At 39.8% G+C, this 20151-nt stretch overlaps 1 protein-coding gene across 3 annotated transcripts in view; it reads right to left on the reverse strand.

Annotated features, from left to right (window-relative positions):
• Positions 1 to 7457: 7457 nt before the first annotated feature.
• CDK6 (cyclin dependent kinase 6) overlaps positions 7458 to 20151 on the reverse strand; it is a 251663-nt gene continuing 238969 nt past the window's right edge. For all 3 annotated transcript variants that reach the window (XM_019443315.2, XM_019443314.2, XM_053897582.1), the window contains exons 7-8: positions 16393 to 16528; positions 7458 to 11066 (exon numbers count right to left, since the gene is read on the reverse strand). In XM_019443315.2, the coding sequence (XP_019298860.1) occupies positions 10920 to 11066; positions 16393 to 16528 (283 nt within the window). In that variant the 3' untranslated portion in view covers positions 7458 to 10919. The remainder of the gene's footprint in view (positions 11067 to 16392; positions 16529 to 20151) is intronic.

Consider the following 20151-nt stretch of genomic DNA (forward strand, 5'->3'; position numbering starts at 1 on the left):
GTACATGTATGTGTGGATCTGTGCACATGTGTGTATAATAGATCATGCTGTGAGATTATAGGTCTTTCTGTAGGTTATGAACCAGATGTTAACAGCCACTGCCCCCAGGGTGGCCTCACCAATCTTCCTGCTCCCTCTTTCATAATTGCATGCCTTTACAAATGCAAAGTATTTCTGCTTGTATGCTTGGCAGACCTTGATTTTTGGTTTTGAGTCCACTCAAGCATCATTTCCAGTGGGAAAACTCTGCTCATCTCCAGATTATCAGCAGTTGGTCATACAAACCTTTTCACATTCCCCATCTGTAAGCTTTGGAAAGGACTGCCATGTCTTACTTTTGAGTTGTCAGAGTTTAGCATGTCAACTAGTAAGAGCTAATTAAACATTTGTTACTGAAACTTTAAGCTCAATGAACTGCTATTTAGTTTTTAAACACATCTGAAGCCCGAAAAGGAGTCTCTTGTAACAAAAGTTGAAAACATCATGCTAAAATGTGCTATTTAATTATAACTTACTTTACTCACCGTAATTATATTCATTTTACGTTAAGTAAAAAGAAAAATAGCTAGGATAGTAATTCGTCTCCAAGAAAGCAGTCTAAGATTGTTGGGTTTTTTATTATTTTTATTTGCTACCAATATTTTTATTGTAAGAAATACAAAAGGTATGACAAATATACAAACCATTTGCTCTTTTTGCTTCAATTTCGCTTGTGCATAAGTGAAAACAATGAACTGGACAGTGACGTTTCAACACTAATTCTTATAAAACAATGAATTCCATTATCTGACAATAAATACCTAAATTTGCATTCTAGCACCCGGTAAGACATCCAGTTTCCAAAGGATCTGTGATCTGCAACCCTCTGAATTTTCTGACGTGCTACCTTGGCCACAGTAACAGCGTCAGCACGGGCAGTTCTCTCTCTCCAAATAAGTCTCAGAGTACGGCGCATGCTAGAATGGCTGCCTCTGACCTCAGGCAGTCCCGGTCATAAAGCATCTTTTACTTGAGCTACTTAAACAGATTTCTAGTGATGGGGGATTTGATGTAAGTTTTGGCAGTCCTTGGATTACATAGTTTACATGATACAAACAATCTACTTTTCTATTTTCCTCTTCAGGTAGGAATAGTCTAGATAAACTGACCTGTCTTTTCAAACTACCTAAAGGGAAAGAAGCGAGATCATTTAGCTCAGGATGCTATGAAGGGGGTATCTTAACAGAGAAGCTTTCTTTCTTTCATTTTTTCTTTTCTTTCTTTCTTTCTTTCTTTCTTTTATTGCCCCAGGAGAGCTTTCTGTACGGAATGGAGGGATGGTCGCTAGAGTGAGAGGGCCTTTCCCATCCTGCCCCTGTCTACACCCACAGCCATTTTTCTTTGCGGGCTAAATTATCTGGTATGTAGAAAGGTCCCTGCTTTCAGAGAGCTGCACCGCACCCACATTTGGGGAGAGCACAGGGTTTCTGTGCTCTGTGAGAAAGGATACCCAGGTGAACCTGACAGGCCAGTGTGGTAACTTTCAACCTTGTGTACAGAGAAAAGAGCAGAAGCAGTATCTAACACCAAGCCATCTGCCAACATTCTTGTAAGACTGTGTTCCAGGCAGTGAATTTCCACACTGCTTCTTTGACCTGCTCAACTCAAAGCACCAAAACAGCATTCTGTAGCAACATGAGCAAACGGAATGAGAGTAATTTTGCACCTTTAAGGAACATGCACCCTTGTAAGTCTGTACCCTGATATCAAAATAGCAGAATGAGTTTCAAGTATGAAGAAATACAGTAAAAGTATGGCCTGTAGATGGATAGAAAACAGCAGCCTGGAATGTGGCTTATAGTCTTGTTTAGTTTTTCTCTTTGTACCACAGCCAAAACTGAATGCTCTGTAGAGGACTTGGTTTGGAAATCAAGATGCATACAAACATGCTAGAGGGTATCTGTGATTGGTGTTGTGAGCACACTCTGTGCCCAGCCAAAGGTCAAGTAAAAGTGGTGGCCAAGCCTGGGCAGGCACACCCGTGATGCCTAAAGCATCTCTCTTGTCATGTCCCTGATGCCCAGAGAGTGGCCGAAGAGAATAAAGAGCACCATGCAGACAGGCCTGGACGGGTCAGGGGAAGGGAGCAGTGGGAGGGAGGGAGGAAGGATGCAGGGCCTGGGAGGACATCGGTTATCCTGGGCTGGTTCACACAGCCTAGATTAGTATCGGACGTGCACATGCACATGCACAATCTCTACATCTCCAGAACCGTGACTTTAAACACAGAAACCAACAAGTCAAGTGTCCAAATTAACATTTTTTCCCTACGTTTAACACATTTTCTGTTATAAGTCCCAAAAAAAAAAAAAAAAAAAAAACCAAAAGAAAAAAGAAAAGAAAAAGCTCACTGGGTATGACAGCTTTGCTGAAAACCTCGAATAAAAGCTTTAACTAGGCCCTATGGGAATGCAAAGACACTATGCTACTACATTTTACAGTGAAAACATGCATTTAGACATCTCTGACATGATAATCCTATAAACCCTCTAGTTCTAATTTCTACGGGAACCGATATTGTGCTTTTCTTAACACCTACTGTTCTTCTATACCAGACACTTGCCGATTAACCTTCAGATCAAAACCTAAAATACCAGAAATGCAACATGCTTCTGAGGTGCTGGGGACTGTCGGTTGTTAAAATCCATTGTTGACTACTGTACATGTAGTCCTTGCTTTTATGACCAGAGTGAATCGCTTCTGTACAAAACCAAGGTGCTTGAAGCACAGAAACTTGAACTTCTCCATCCGACACATTCTGGAAGCCTCAAGGCACAAGCTGACAGTTTACTTCTACAGAAAATTCTCACGCTGTTCTTGCAACAGTACCACCTGTTCCCACTACGGCACACGATACCAGAAGGGCACCAGATATCAGGGGGAAGCTTCTTCTCGAGGCCAGGTAAGAGGAGGCACCACCCAAGCCCCTGTCTCTGCCTGGCCTCTACTCTGATGGCCATCTGGCAGAGTCCCTAAATTAAGGCAGTATCTGATGCTTTGTATCTCAAGTTTTAATTTTTGCTGTATCTTCACACTATACTATACGCATATTTGACAAAAGAAAAGCTACAAAGTCCTCCACTTGAATTCCTTTACATAATGATAAAACACCTAGATACGAAAATACCACACCTACAAACTTAAGTTCTACTAATCATGTTAAAATGCATGCAGCTTATTTCGGGGCTTAGTCTAATTTTAATTTACTTAGCTCCATCAAGACCATGGTAATGAACATTAAATTCAAATCCTAATGCCATCTCCTTTAAGGCGCACTTTCACAGGACTAGTGTGATTCAGAAATAAATAACATACATGAATAATAACAGAAATAATTTACGCAAATGCAGAACAACTTGAAATAGAAATTCCCCACCTTGTTAAGTGCTGATTCTAGGTGTCGTTGCTGCTATTTATTCCATGTACTAACTAATATATTTATTACTGGTCATAGGAAAACACATGAATACAAAGTTAAGTGAGGAACTCTAATATTCACGTATACATTGTTGCAAACACAGGACCAAGATGACAAGCTATATAATGCACCTGGGGGAGGGTGGTTCAAGAAATGTATTACTGCTGGGATTTATTTTAATTATTCAGAGACTTCTAGGTTAAATCAGGAGTTGCTGGTGATCACAGAAATATTGCTAGCTAATACATATTATTGCATCTCAATTACTTAAGAGTAGAAAACTTCAAGTTAAGGGTACAAAGGGTATCTTCAGGACCGTAACCTAAGCATGTCAACAGAATTTGGCCAGAAACCACAGAGCGTTAGAAATTAAATGAACTGTGTGGGGCTCTATGCTTGCTCATTAGTGCTACGGTCACAGTTCTTTATAGCAATATGTACAGTTATGTGCCCCCTTTAAGGAAACCTGTATGTGACAATTCAAACTCCTCAAGTAGAGAAGGGGTTGATTATTTGCTTGACAAAACAATTCACACAAAAGTTTCCTCCAAACAGGAAAATCCCCTACACTACATGAGATAATTTGCTTACATACCTTTAACTATTCGACAAAAACAAAAGAAGAGATCAGAAACGAAAGAGTTAGGAGCTTTTGCCTAAGCAGAAAATAAACACATTTTCAAAACAAAACTCTTCCACGCATTATCTTTTGCCATCGTATATGTAGAATGATAGAAAATAAAAAAATAAAAAATCTTTCCTGTAATTATACATCTTCTCTTTAAAACAAACAAACAAAAAAAAAAAGCTGAGCTTAGAGCTTGAGAGATGCCTGGTAGACGCTTCATACAGACCAGCATCTCTTTATACCCGAACTTTCGAAGAATTGTGTTGTACTTACTTATGCACAGAAGACACCCGTTTGCTTCTAGGGGCATTCTATTTCCTAAGACGGCAGAACAGGTGCTTCTGAAACAGCAGCAGGGCACATGGACCTCGGACAGTAGCCCTCCGGGTCTGTACGTCATCTCAGGCACGAACAGGTGAGCGGCGAGCGGGACCCAGCCAGCTCCGCCCACTGCCTCTCTGCGGCCAAAGGGGCGGAGTGACGGCGCAGCGCTCCCAGAGGGTTTTCAGGTGGGCGTCAAGTGTTCACCGCGAGCAAATAAGAGTTCAGACTGGCCCAGCTGACAACAGACTCGAGGTTGGAATTCGGCCTTCCATTTAGGGGCTTAAATTGGAATCTACTTCAGTGGGATTCTGAGCAGAGGGACGAGGCTGGGTTCCCGAAGAGCTTTTGACAGCCCCTAGGGTGACAGCCCCATTTTGATTCAGTATGAATTAGTGAGACTCGCCTGCCCGCTACTCTGCAGGAAAGTTAGGCAGGCAGGATTGAGTTTCTGCCACTCAGAAGGAATAAACTGCCTTGTTATGCCGTGCTAATAAGGAAACTCTGAAAAGTACTATTTCCTTCCTTCTAAATTTCTGTGACACTTATTGAGGAAAAGGATTTCTAAAATTAACTAAAATCATCTGGGGGTAATGCGTCTCTGAGCAGACCTGTGAATTAAAACATAGGAGTGTGTGTGTGTGTGTGTGTGTGTGTGTGTGTGTGTGTGTGTGTATGTAGTTGCCAAAGAATTTCACTAATGGAGAAATTAAAGATTTATGTAAACATATTCCTAGGTTATTATGCTCACATGCTTGGACAGGACTTTTAAAAAATTAGAATTTCTTGTGAATTTACACTTGTGATTACATAAATGTAAAAAAAAAAATTACCAGGTCTTTTAGCATTTAAGGGCTGTATTTCAGCATGGCAATTCTTTAGAAAAAAAATAGTTTTGTGTACTTACATACTGATGTTACTTCTTTGCTCATCTGATCTTTAAATTAGGATTTAAAATTTTAATCAGTGTTTAAAGACCATCATGGTAGGAAATATGAGAACAGCAGACAGTGGGCATAGGTGTTTTTGGCTGAGGCCACTGGAGGAGTTTTACATTCCTAACAAAACTACCCTGCTCACAGATGAGTGTTGCCTTTTAGCTAATAAGCCTGTACATCCTTGTAACTTCTGCACCTATAAAAGTAAGGTAATTAAATACCTTAAAAAAATGCTTCTTGAAAAAATGGATGACTAGGCTCTCTTGATGCACTTAAATGATCAAAATGGGTATATTATCCATTCTCAAGAACAACTTCCCTGCAGATCATCATTCAGAACCTAGCTAACAACTAAAATATTTAAGTTCTAGAATGTTACGAACACTGTTCATCATCCTGACAAACAAGTGCTAAGCAAGAGTAAAATATGTGCAGAAAAACAAGGTTAGAATGAAGATTTTAGAAGTACCTCTTTAGCTTTGCTCAGATTTCCCCCTCCCTAGCCCCCACCCCCACCCCCAGGCCCCCAGCCCCAAAGAGCCACCTTGTGGAAAATACTGGAATAAAAGAAGAAAGCCCATGTCTTAGGACAGTGTGAATTTTAAAATAGAGGTTTCCAAGAAAAATCATCTCACTTTCCTACCATATAACCTTCAAACTGCTGTAACAATATTTAAATAGATGATTGAAAAAAGCCTGTATTAGTTTTCAAGAGGCTCTTGTTTTCTTCTTGACAGCCAGAGCACCAGTATCAAGGAAACATAAATATGTTGATGGAAGTTCATTCATTTATCTCAACTCCCTGGGAATGCTAAGAAACAAAACATTTTGAAGAGCTGATTCGTACGTCATTAAAACAAACAAACTGAGGAAAAAAAACATTTAAAAAATCAGACCCCTCCTCTTTCTACATTTCTGTTGTTTACAAAGGTCAGAAGATAGAAAAGGCCAAAGGAATATTGTGGCTTATTTTCTGAAAAAGTACAAGTCAGAAATGCTTGAGATATAGGTATGTAATACCACTAGGTTGAAAATTGCATTAATAAGAAATGAAAATGCTATTTTCGTATGCTTTTGAAGAGAACACCACTACTAATTACCTGGGGACTTCTATTGCGTGATAGGCTTTTGCAGTCTCAGTAAGTTTTTCTACCGTGGAAACATGTAGCTATGTTCCATATCATACATCTGAATGTATCAAGTGCATATGATCAAGGATTTGGGTTTTACCAGTTTTCAAAAAATCTTGGTGGCACAGGAAATATGTGCCTTTTTAAAATTTATTATTATTATTATTTACAGTGAACATTCTTAGGCTTGCATAACAAGCGTTAGTTTCACATGGCTGCTTCTTCCCATGAAGTAAGGAGTATGGTAGTTTGCTCAGGTCACCCTTTGAAATGGTAACTGCTTGGAAAGGCTTTTCCATAAAACATGTTTTGGAACGTTATCAACTTCATAGTTGCCGGATGACTTTAATAGAAATTCTTACAATATATTTGCTAATAAATATTTATCCTTCAAAATATATCTAACTTTGAAACTATCCTTCTTTGAATACCTTCATTTTCTCTAGAATTTCCTCTATCCATTGTCCATTATTTTATGCCTTTTAAAGATTTAGAAATCATGCTACCATCTTTATTTTTTAAAATAAAGACACTGTTTTTATGTGTCACAATGTAAAACATGCATTCTTTTGAATTTTGTCAATACCTAAGAACTTATAATGTCTCAACATTTTCTTTCCAGGGTGAATATTCTATAGTTACTGTACTAACACAATTAAGTAATTACAGCAGCTTATTAACTTTTAATATTACTCTTTCCTAGACCTGACTATGCAACAAAAGCCTGCTTTTGGAAAATGTGAGACACTCTCTTCTGTGCTTATCATAAAAATAGCCAAGTTGTCACTTAAAAGCAATTCTTTGGAAAGAAGAATTTTAATATGTTTGTGATATTAGGAAGCTTACATGATTTTAATTTCCATAATGGCATGAGGACTGCCATTACTGACCTTAAGAGGCATATAGTTAAAAGCTCAATTTAAATACATAATTTAAGATTCAAAATATTTGGTACTATTTGGTTGTTTCCCCCCCTCCCCCCCCCCCCCCCATCAAGATGGACAGTACTGCGTTCTGGAGTCAAATGATAAATTTCTATTGAAAGGTGTACCTTTTCTTTAAGATATTAACGTCCCGTGCATTCTGAAATTTTCATTTTTACTTAAAACTAAAGGCTGAGATTCTATTCTTAGGTAAATATTTTGAACTATTTTTATTTTAGTAAGACACCTTGGGCTAAATGAAAAGTATGCCATTCCTAGTGTGTGATTCCTGAGAGAAAATCATGAGAATACAGAGGGATGAAATGGCTCCGACGTCTTGTTTAAAACAGGTTCTGTTTCTTGGGTTCTTATCTACTTTCAAGGAGAGACAAAGTGGGAGGTGCCAATGCACTGGGTATTGTGTTTTTAAGTTTGTAAGATTAGGGCTTTATTACCTTTGCCACATGATAGCTTATAATGCTGAAATGGACAGGTTTCTCTCTTATTCTTAAGTGGGATTGTTACAACTTCACCATGCACTATGGTTCCCACAATGCCTGGGCCCTAAGAAAACAATTATCATATAGAAACTATCAGGCACATTCTAGCACCAGCCCTCAAATGTGAATATAAATGTGATTTTGAATCTGACACCGTATTTTTATTGATATAAGCTGCTTCAGTATATCCCTGGGGCAGTATGACTTTTTTAGCTGACCACTGCTTGGCTTTTGGCAAAGACGTTTGAAACCATATGTCACAGAAGAATAAGCTGTATTCAGTAAATTCCTATGCTGCTATATGCTTCAAAGTGCCCTAATGGGAAGGGTGCTCGTGTGGCATCTGGATTTCAGAACTGGGGAGCCTGGATGTAAAAGACATAAAACGAGGGTAATTACTCAACTGCAAGAACCACACAGATGGAAGAGCTGGGGTCAGAGAGGCCAGATACCCTCTCCTTCTGCCTCTCAGGGGATAATTTGCCAAGCATCTAATGAATCTCATGCCAAAATGTTTGTGCTTTAAGTTTTCTTCATAAACACTACTGAGAAATGAACCAAAAGTATATGCTAGAAATAAAGTGGAGCTCTCTACTTGTTTAGAATTCCCAAGAATGCTGAAAAATTCCAGTTCAGAACGGCTGCATTTTTCTTGAGAGAACTTCTGAAAACCTGAAAAAAGCAGAAACTCAACTTATGTTCACTCTAGCCATGGATACTAACCAGAAAGCACATGATGAAATCAGTACTTATATTGAGTTTTAAAATTGAATTTCTAGGGCCCAGCAAAAAATGTCTTCAAAGGAAAGGCAGAAATCACTTTTCCAGGGGAGACATTGCCCCGACTGCTATGGATTCATTATATCTCAAGCATTTACAGTGATGACAAAACATAAGCAATATTGTCAACAAGGAAGAAAGCATCAAACATTCTTGTGGCCCATCTTCTCATTCATATCTAGCTTTAGACCAATTTTCCTGCTCTTCAAGTTACTGAATTAGAAAAATGTTAAACAATATACATATTAAAAAAAGAGTAATTTCCAACCCAAAAAGCTTTCAAGGAGAAAAGTCTTAATTTTTCCCTTGTTCATCATGGTAGTATAGAATATTAAGCTGTGAAGAATTCAGTAAGGCTAGACAATATATAAACATCAACTGGAACATTTTCTACTGAGTGAAGCGATGTTCATTCTTTGACAACCCTAACTCTAAACATAGCCTATCTGTTGCATGTACTCAAAACATGAGTCAGAGAGCAAAGACAGCTAAACTTCCAAAAGGATACTTCATCTCTGTGTCTTCGGGTTACTTGAGCTAACTGAGTACTAACCACACATAAGGCAGAGATGACATGAAATATAAAGAACGGTAGAGAAAATGGCGAGAGAAAAAGTAAAGCTGTTCACAATGCCCAGGTCAGGCTGGCTCTGCACGGAGAGGGAGTATGCACAGGCACTGGAAATAAGCACAGCCTGGGAGATGGAGAAAAGATCATTTTATAGGGTAAATATATACGTCTAAAAAAAAATAAAGACATTCTCTCCGATTCTACACGGACATCTTCTAAAAAAATTGTAAAACACTAAGTAACAGTTTAAGGCAATCTATGTGCTGGTGATAGAGAAGAGCCAATCCTCCACTTACTGCCTAGGGAACAACAACAAATGCTGGCTGGGAAGATCACACTGGAGTGAGAGCCTAGGGGACCCTGTTAGGGCTGAAAAATTGGATCCATTAAGCCACAATCTGAATCTAACTATTTACAAAAGGTTCACTGGAAGAAAGCAAGCAGGAGGTGCATGGGAACGGCTTAAACAATCTGTTATTAGTTATGTAATGGTAGTAATATATACTAGAGGCCCTAGGAGATAAGATGGAAACTCTGCAAACAAGGCAGTGCATGGCAGAAAAAGTACAGTGTAATAGGGAAAACTTAAATGGTATTCCTGTCTCGTCAGAGAAAGCTATTCTCTGAGTCAAAACAGGAAACAGTTTCTGACAAATTCCTAAAATCAAAAAAACAAAATAAAGTAACAACAGAATCCAAAAAGGAAACAGATTTCAAATCAGGAAATAAAGGCTTTCTCTAATTGTTTTTTTTTTTTTTTTTGACCATTTTACCTATTTGAGGTACACTCCCTAAATCTATAGCAAGTAAGAAAAAGCTTATAGGGTGTTTTTCAAAAGAAATAACAAAGCATATAATACAGGTTAAAATGGACTTACAGTGAGTAATTTTCAGCTTTTATCAAGAGTAAATAGAGTGTATGCTTTAAAAAACAGGTCTCTTAAAAGATACTAGCATTTTTTTTCCTTTTGTTGTGTGTATAAAACTTCATCTAGATAGTGAATGTTTTACTTCTAACAAATTTACTGTTTTTGGCCATAATAGAAATTCTGAGGACATAGGTTCAACTGTGTAATTTGAGAAGCCCATTCTGGTAAATCACCTTTAGTCAATAGACACCTGTTATTTATAGGTCACTTTGAGTCTTTAAAATTCAATTATTCTTGTTGTTTACAGAAAGTAACACTTTAAGAAATCAAGAATCTCACGCACACACATACGCACGCATGCATGCACATGCACACGCGCGTGCACACTCTCACTCAAAAGTACCAAAGCAGGCTCAGGCAGCTGCAGAGAGATTACATCATAACTCAGCTGTGCCTGGATTGCTCACTCCACACTGGCAGCATTCAAGATTAGAAAAATGAAATGGCAGCACAATTGGTCAGCAGCTTCTCTTCTGGAATTTTTCCAGGTTCTTGAAACAAACAAACAGACAAACAAACAAACAAACAAACGAATGAACATAAAGCTGCAATCGCTCTTGCATTGATTTCAAAACAGTAAACTAGGCGGTTTCCATGGAGAAGCAGAGCCCGTCCAGACGACGGGCAACTAGAAGGTCCCCAGCCAGTGATCCTCAGTGGCTCTGCGGGGCTTACTCAGGGGGGGCCCATCAGCCCCCAGGGGTGTTCTCCCGGTGATCAGCTCAAGATGGCCGTCGGGACCTCAGGCTGTATTCATCTCTGAGCTGTTCTGGCTGGGAGGCAGACGGGAATCCAGATTCTCCTTGCACCTCTCCAGATCATGGAAGTAGGGGTGAGACAGGGCACTGTAGGCAGATATTCTTTTGGCCGGATTAAAGGTTAGGCACTTCTGTGATAAAGAAAAAAAATAACTGACATAAAACATGTCCATTTAAATAATGTGTTTACACAGTTATACATTTGTTCACTGCCATGAATTAAGTGTGTCTAGAATCAGAAGGAGTATCTACTTCATGGGACACTAAATAAAATGTAGACAGTCTTATATATATCTTATCTTATATATGTCCTCAATGTATAAACTGCCCTTCAGGAAAAAGCAATAGCTTTTGGGTTGCCTGTGTACTTTTACCTCCCCAGGCTTTCTCTTCTACCTATCCCAGGTCCTTTAAAAGATATTATTAGTATTATCATAGTATGTATATAACTTTATTTAGGTAGTGATTTTTCTTTCTTTAAGTTTAATTTTGAGATAGAGGGAGCACAAGAAGAGGAGGGGCAAACAGAGAGGGGGACAGAGGACCCAAAGCGGGCTCTGTGCTGACAGCAGAGAGCCTGATGAGGGGGCGACCTGAGCCAACGTTGGACGCTTAACTGACTGAGCCACCCAGGAACCCCTAGGTAGTGATTTTTCTAATGCTAGAAAACTTAGTGCTGTAGTCAGAGATGTCACCCTAACTTTTTACTCTTCCCCAAGGTTTATTGATGAGTCAAGAATGGAACAGAGTTGTCTTGTTTAGGGGTAAGAGGGTAATTATTAAACTACAGTAACAACTTCTGACATATTTTTTTTTCAACGTTTATTTATTTTTGAGAGACGGAGAGAGACAGAGCATAAGTGGGGGAGGGGCAGAGAGAGAGGGAGACACAGAATCTGAAGCAGGCTCCAGGCTCGGAGCTGTCAGCACAGAGCCCGACGTGGGGCTCAAACTCACGAACTGGGAGATCATGACCTGAGCTGAAGTCGGATGCTTAACCAACTGAGCTACCCAGGCGCCCTTGTTTCTGACATATTTCTAATATCAAAAGCAAAACAAAATAACAAGAAAACAAAAAAAAGGAAATACATTTTAAAGCAGGAAATAAAGGTTTTCTCTATTAAGGAGGGCAAGTAAGGGCTAAAACCTAGGCCCAACTTACCCTGACCTGCTAGCAAGTTGTGCACTCTGGCCCAGGGCTGCACCATCCAGAGGAAATGATTCCTTCCTCTGGTGCATGTCTAGGTGCCTCATGGGCAGCAGCAATGTCCATTAGGTTCAGTTCTGGTACTAAACTCTATTCCAGGCTGTCAACTCAAGTGTAGGTAGAAGGTGAAAGGGTTGGCGGCGGGGGGAGGGGGATGGTGAACCTCTGGGGCAGCAATCTCCATTCTCAAACTGACAATTCATAATCAATTAGACAGAATGCTTCCCTAATCTTAGTTCCATTTCCACACCAACCCCAGGTAATCCTGTTCTTCACATCCTCCTCCTGTCCTTCCACCAACACCTCCAGAGTGACTAGCAGGTGGTAAGCACTAGTGGAGGATGAGTAAGACCTATCCATTGCCCAGGAACACACAAGTAGGAGAGAAACTCTACCAGCTTCTCTGTCTGTGATGCAGTGCCCACTTTAGTGAGCTGGGTATCTGACACGTCTATGAATTTCAGTCCTCTATGTAATCTGAAGACTTAACATTATCATGGTTATGCTGACTTCCATTTAATCTGGGTTTTTGCCCTCAAGGACCTCAAAGTCTCCATCAGATCTTGACGATTAGGGACCCTTTAACACTCTGTTGAATGCTACTGACCTAGAAAAACACTCACAAATAGAAAACTCTATATATAATTCCAGGCAAATTTGGGTCCCCTGAAATCTTATTTATCCTGAACTCCCCACCAGTCCATGGGTGCCAGTTTCTCATAGTGTCTCCTGAAAACCAAAGAGCCAAAAGGCAAGCAGATGAGGGAGCTTGGTGGCAGAATGGTTCTACTGTCCCTAACAGCAATAAACATTGTGAGAAAAGCTTTGCATGGGCTGAATTCTGTAAGGACAGAAGAGCAGGGGCAAAACTCTTAAGCCTGGGTTCTCTCTTCCCAGAGTCTAGGAAGGAGAAAATTAGGTAGCGGCATTAGAGAAAGAAGCAGCCAATGTAATCCCTAGGACATAGGAAAGAAGAAAAAAAAATGTGGGAATATGTTCAAGATAGAGAGACATGTCCCTAGAGGACTGTCTCGGAGGAAGCCTGTCCGCACAGCTATCTTGATGGCTTAGAGCTGGGAAGATGGTGGAGAGAAGGAGAAATCCTTAGCCTAATGTGGAAGTGTGTGAGAATCTCCAGTTGGAAGTCTTAATCCTTTATGTTCTACAGAACATAGAAATGGTGGCTAAGTTCTATCATTGCTCTACTTCAACAGAGCAATTTGGATGACTTGAGAATTAATCCAAAATCTTCTGTAAGAATATTCTTTCTCTAAGAAAATCTAATTTACTTGCCAAATAACTGTCTTATAAAATGAGCTTCTGGGATTGCTATTTAGTCAAGGGTTGAATACTATGATGGACTGGATCATTTTTCAGCACATAGCCTCCTTCTTCCCACCCTTCCTTCATGGGAGGAGTGTTCTTCCCTCTATTAGAGTTGGCCTTGACCACGTAACTTGCTTTGGCCAATGGAATGTGGACAGAAGTAGCAGGGTGCCTCTTCCAAGCCTAGGCCTTCAGGGGCATCATGTGTTTCTGCTTGCCCTTCTGGGAGCATCATAACATCTGTTATGAGAAAAACAGGCCTTGGGGAGCCAAAGCCCCTCTTGTTCTGGGCCCTAGAATGAGACACATGGAGAAGACCTGTACTTGACCCATAGGCTGAAGCAGAGCTGTCTATCCATCTGCAGACCCATGAGCAAGAAATAAATGTTTACTGTTGTACGCTAGTGAGATTTCTGGGGGGTTGTTGGTTATGCAGCAAAAGTAGACTAATCCAAGGACCGTCCCCTCCGCCAGCCCCCACAAATATATACCTTAGGCCCTGAAAGCAGTTAGCAGAAACTCTAAAACTTTTTTCAGCAAGAAAATAAGTACGTGGCCTCTCCAGTTAACCATGATGGAGGGGACAAAGCTTGTAAAGATGGGTAGGTTCTGGTTGTTAAAAAATAATTTTTCCTCTGAATGGTCTTATTACTATGCCCAACTTACATATGTATGTGAGAGCATTTATAAATGTCAATGTATATATCCATTCATACATGGCTGAGCATTATATAGTCTGCCTTTATTTCAGATAAAACAAAGGACAACTCTCACAGTGCTAAACTTTTAAATGTTGTATCTTAAATAAAACAACTTCCTAAAATACCCTTCACTTTCCTTCCTTACTGAATAAATTTCAATAGAGGCAACAAGTCCTGCCGGGATCTCAGCTGCCTATCTGGTACTGAACAGCCTGCTTTCTTCTGCATTATAACAGTTCTACCTTCTGTCCCTCTAGCATGAAACAGTGAGAGCTTTCAGGGGGTTCTAGGCTTTGAAGTCTTGGGCTATCCTTTCCCTGAATGCCCTCGGATTACTATGTTTTGTCCTTAAGTTGCTTCTAGTCCTGAGGTCACTGAATCTGCTTCTTATTCCCTTCCTTTGCTTTTTCTATTCTCTGTTGACACTCCTTGTCCACCCTCTTCCTTCTCTCTTTGGTAGTTTCTTTGTTCCTTTTTCTTCTTTGTTTCCTGCTACTTCTCTAGTCCAGCACTAGTGTGTGGTCTGACTTTGAAAGCCAGCACCACCAGTGGAGACACTGAATGAATGAGCATGTGGCACTGTCCACTAGCTTTACATTTTAAGTTCCTTTTGGTGATTCCTAATGATGTTGAGAGACTCTGAGTTGTCTTTGGATGTCCCAGTAGCTGAAGAAGTGGAATACTTCACTACTAAAGTTGCTTATCATTGTGACTGACTGTCCAGAATCTTCTTCTAAGAGGAGCATTTCATTCAGAGTTCTTGCTGAAAAGGAAAGCCTATGGTGGCCATATTTTATAACACATCATCTCTCCCTCCCTCCTAGCACAGCTGACTGGACCAGGAATGCAGGCCCTAGGCAGCAACCCATATCATGGGTTGGCAAAAAGATGAGGCGTGTCAGCCACATTCTTCCTTTCAGGAATCTGATGTAGGAAATACTAACAGAGCAAATGTTAGTGGTGGGGGTTAGAGCTGAAAGGATCCATGAGTTAGCTGAAATTCTGATAGTCAGGGGCCAGCCAAAGTTAAGGGGAGCAGACAGCACAACTGAAAAGAAATAATGAAGAGGAGAAAAGGTCTGCAGGGCAGAGAAAAGCAGAGTTGCTAAGAGCAGGTGATGCTCTTAGCAGGACTGGGAGAGCATTTACACTCTGGATGGCTTTTCACTTCCAGGCCACATGAAACATTCCATCAAACCTCCTTTTCTTAAGGTAATGCAAATACTTGTCTGTTAATTGAAACCAAGAAAAAATTTTCCTAAATAGTAGGTGAGCCAGCAAGTGTGTATATATAGTGAGTTTTTGTATAGGAGAATATTCTCCCTTCTAATAAGAATTTGTTTCAAAGGATGTGGGCCAAAGTTCTCAGTGAGTGTCTTAGAAATAAATGGTGGGGAGGGAAAATAGCTGTCCTTCTCCATAATGCGGCAGTGGAGGGAACCGTAGAGTAAGCATCAGAAAATGAGCCCCCATCAAGTGAAGATGGGACTTAGGGCTTTCACTGGGAGAATCCGTGGCTCTGCAAACATGCCAATCAATGGCTGTGTCCACACAGAGCTAAGGTATAACATTTCTACTGAGACCTATAGACTCTTAGGTCTATATTTGAAATTTAGAATACACTGACAGAATGGGAGCACTAGCTCCTCCAGGTCTAGGAGTACTTTCTTGGCTAGCTATCATAGGTTGTTATTCAGTAGGTAAAGGAAACACTCATCAGTCACTGGGTTCTGAACACCAAGAGTAGCTCAACAGGTATACTCCTCTACCTACTTTTCTGTCCTCCACGTTAGGGAATTACATACAAGGCCAAATATTACGAGTCTGAATCTTAAGCTGAACACGAGTCCTTATTTTCAGTGAGGTATTTTATATGTGCATGGCACATTCAATACTTATTAGAAGCATATGTCTAGATGAATTTGAGAGGCTTCAAAGGCTGCATTCAAACAAACATTTAAAGATGGCAGATTGAAAGTTTGTGGATCAGACTCTTTCTCTTTCTCTTTCTATAGGAAATGAAGACATTCCAGAATCAAAAGCCACCAGCTGCTGCAGGTGTGGAAATGAAAGCTGCAGAGAGAGGTTGTGGCCTCGGCCCTGTGTGGTTGTGGCACATGATGCTGAACTGATACTGTGCCCACCACCTAGCAGACCACCCAGTGGACAGGGCAAGGCTCTGATCCACCCAGTGCAGACCAACTCTGCACCGCATGAACTTACCAGGAGTAGGTCTTTGCCTTGTTCATCAATATCTGTTACGAACTTCTCAATTGGTTGAGGAGATTTTGAGTGAAAAGCCTGTCTGGGAAGGGCGACATCTCTGGGCCAGTCTTCTTCTCCTGGGAGTCCAATTACACTATAAAAGAACCACATGTGAACATAAGCATTAGATGCTATGCTGAAGCTGTTTTCCTACCAAATTCTAGATGATGGTACAGTCTAAGAGGCAGGTATGGGGGACACAGAGCCCAGGAGCCCCTCACTTATATTACTGGTGGGATTCTCATCTCTTTCTGTCCTATTGCAGTATGGTGATCACAGGGTGATCTCAGGGGAGAATTGTATAATTCACTGGGAAGAGATAAAAGATTACTCTGGTAGCAGATACCAAATATATAGGATGATGCAGAAATGGAAATTATTATATTACCAGTAAGTCCTGATGTACTGACAGAGTAGAACCTATATGTTCAAAGGAGGCTCATAAGAGCATATAATATTTCCTTTACACCCGAGAATGCTTTTTGTGTTCTGATCAAACACTCATACTGACATGCTTTATGATGCTCATCTAACATGATTAACACATAAATTTGGTTGCACTTTTGGTTAAAGAATAATTCTCCAAACAGTAATTATATACACTAGAATCAGACCAAAAAGAGGCTAAAAAGTATGTTAATCTTGTGTAACTATCAGGCACACACTATTTTATAATTTAATTTCAAATTAATTGAATTAAACTTAGCTTATATATATTTTATATTACCAAACTATTTTATGGTATTCCAGAGTAAACAATAACGAAAGACAGTATCATTTATGTTTCTGCTGAAAATCATTCTGGAATCAGAAACATGGAGAGAGGATCCAATGATATAGAAACAGCATAGATATTGTGTGTCAACTATACTCAAATACAAAAAATAAATTAAAAAAAAACAGCACAGGCTTTAGAAAAGGTAGACCTAGGTTCAAATTCTGCATCTACCACTTATTGCTAGGTAAGGACAAATTAGTTAGCTTCTTTCTTAGTGTCTTTCTTTATTGACATCGACAATTTAGGGGTGCCTGGGTGGCTCAGTTGGTTTACCGTCCGAGCCTTGATTCCGGCTCAGGTCATTATCTCCTGGTTGTGAGACTGAGCCCTGCATCAGGCTTTGCACTAAGTGTGAAGCCTACTTAGGATTCTCCCTCTCCCTCTGCTCCTGCCCTGCTCAAGCACACATGCTCTCTCTCTCTCTCTCAAAATAAACAAATAAAAGAAAAAAATGATAATTTACAGCAATAATTTATATAAAGTGCATAGCACAGTGCCTGATAAACAGTACTTGTCAATATCAATACATTACCCATTATTATTATCATGAGAAGAAAATAATGCTATTAATCTAAAATGTGTGGGCAATGCATTGCTATCACGCTAAAAATATGAACTGCTTGAGTCCTACTGATATGTGCCGAGGTTCTTCAGAAATATTGTCAGTGGCCTTATGCAACTTATACACTATAGAGATGTTATTTAAAGTTTATGTATAGATAGTAAGTAGGTTTGAACAAGGGAAGTTAAGGGACACAAGAAATTACATCTCACTTACAGACTCTGATTAACTCCGAACTAAAAGTTATAATTTAGTGGACAGAATATATAGCTTTCAAATTGACCAAACTATTTTTTTTAAGATTTTATCTTTAAGTAATCTCTGCACCCAAGGTGGGTTCAAACTTACAACCCTGAGATCAAGAGGCACATGTTCTACTGACCGAGCCAGCCAGGTGCCCCATGACCAAATTACTTTAACTACAGTTAGAGATGGTGCTGGCCTGGGACTGAGGTCCTGAGATATGTTCTCCTGATTGGGTTTCCCAGGTTTTAGGAAGATGTGGTGGTGAAAATCACAGGCTCTCTGTAAGGCTTTGTTCCTCCTTCTCTTATTTCAGCAGAGCCCAGGTCACAGACCTCACCTGGGAAGAGCAAATACTCATACCATAATTGCACCTGTTACTGGGTGTCCGGGGAAAGACACTGTATGCCTGTATCTGTTGGACATGCTGGGAAAGCCATGTTGTTGAGGCAAATAAAGACAGATTCTTGGACATATTTACCAGAACAAATAAATGGAAATAACTTGGGCAACATACAAATTTGCTTAATAGCTAGATCTAGAATAAGAGCAAAGAGAAAAAAGATAGCACTATTGATTATTAAAGGACATCAATGTGTGTGTTTGGATAGAATGGAATAGGCAGAGGAAGAAAAAAGAATACTTATTAAAAACTTTAAAAATTTTCTTCCTTTTATTTTCAGCTTTTTAGCCATTTGTATATCATTTTTTGCATATCATCACCAATCATCTAGAAATCAGTTATAATAATTCTTAGTAACAATTTAAAATCTTTTTATTTGCAGCTTTGAATATACTTATGTCGAAATAAATCTGGCGATATGGGCAGCTGACTGCCAAAAGCCCTTAAAGAAACAGCGTCTCTGTATGTATGTGTATATGTGGTGTATAATTACATGTATATATATATAGCTACCTATAGAAATAACTTTCAAAAGTATTTTTAAATCTATCACCTCCTCTGATCTCATAACAACCTTCTGAGACATGTAGGTCAGTTATTACTTCCTTTTTATAGTTGTGGAAACTAAGGACAGGAGTGAAATCAACTGCCAAAGTCACACACAGCGAGTTCAGCTCACTCGAGTGAACCCAGTTCTCCTTATTCCAAATCCAATATTTTGTTTCCATTTAACTATGACTCTGCTCCTAAAAATGCTCTAAAATGTCACGAGCTAAAAGCATTTAGTTTCACTTTCAAAGTACTTGTTGTTCTTTGAAAGTATAAATGTCTCCAAGTGCAGAAACATTTCTGCCCTTAAGAGAATGTGAATGTGGCTTTCCTCAAAAAAAATTTTTTTCAGTTTAACATCCAGTATGAACTTTTATGGCCCATATATGAGTGTTGTGAAATTCTGATAGGTCCATTAACAAGTGCTTGCATCAAGTTTCAGTATTTGGACAGCTGAATATAAGCCTTAAAAGTTGACATTTGTACTGGAAAGACTGACAGAGCACAAAACCTATAAATGGCAGTGGGGACAGAAATCATTTCTCAAGTACTTTAGAAATGACACTAGGGTGCAGCATTGTCCCTTTTCTTTATGCCAAAGTAACAAACGCAGAGTAAACAGAACATAATTTCAGTGAAACAACGCCAGAAACCAAGAAGTAATATCTGAAGGCACAACATATATAGAACTTTATGGCTTCTTTTTTGCTGGCAACCTAGGGTCTCAGGCCTTTGCCAAAAGTGGAACTGGCTTTCCACTGGAAGCAAGTCAAACATGGTTGTCAAAGGTTCTTTCGGGTCCATCTCAGTGGCTTCAGATACTAAGAGGCACTAATAGTGCTAACAAGTTTGCAGACCCCGGGGCTGGAGAGAACGCCCCAGTAGTGTCAGTAAGGGAAAGGTGGTGACAGGTTTCAATGTCTGGCAAGCTGGCTTCGGTCAAGATCATTTTTCCTTTAAACAGAGTCACTGGTAGGTCTGACTTTCACAGTTCCTGCTTCAAGTTCCCACTGCACTGCACACAAAATACACAGTGAGGGGGAAGAATAGATGGAGGGCTTATCACTGTATGATCAGAGAAGCTGACATTCAGAAGCAGGGAGAACATGAGTTTTGTCCTGAATCTGTCTACCTTATGGAGTGACAGTAATAGCAGTAATAGTCACTGTCTACGCCGTAGTA

The sequence above is a fragment of the Panthera pardus genome, unplaced genomic scaffold (genome assembly GCF_024362965.1).
Source record: "Panthera pardus isolate Hobbes unplaced genomic scaffold, ASM2436296v1 HiC_scaffold_8, whole genome shotgun sequence".
In the NCBI taxonomy this organism is placed as follows: domain Eukaryota; kingdom Metazoa; phylum Chordata; class Mammalia; order Carnivora; family Felidae; genus Panthera; species Panthera pardus.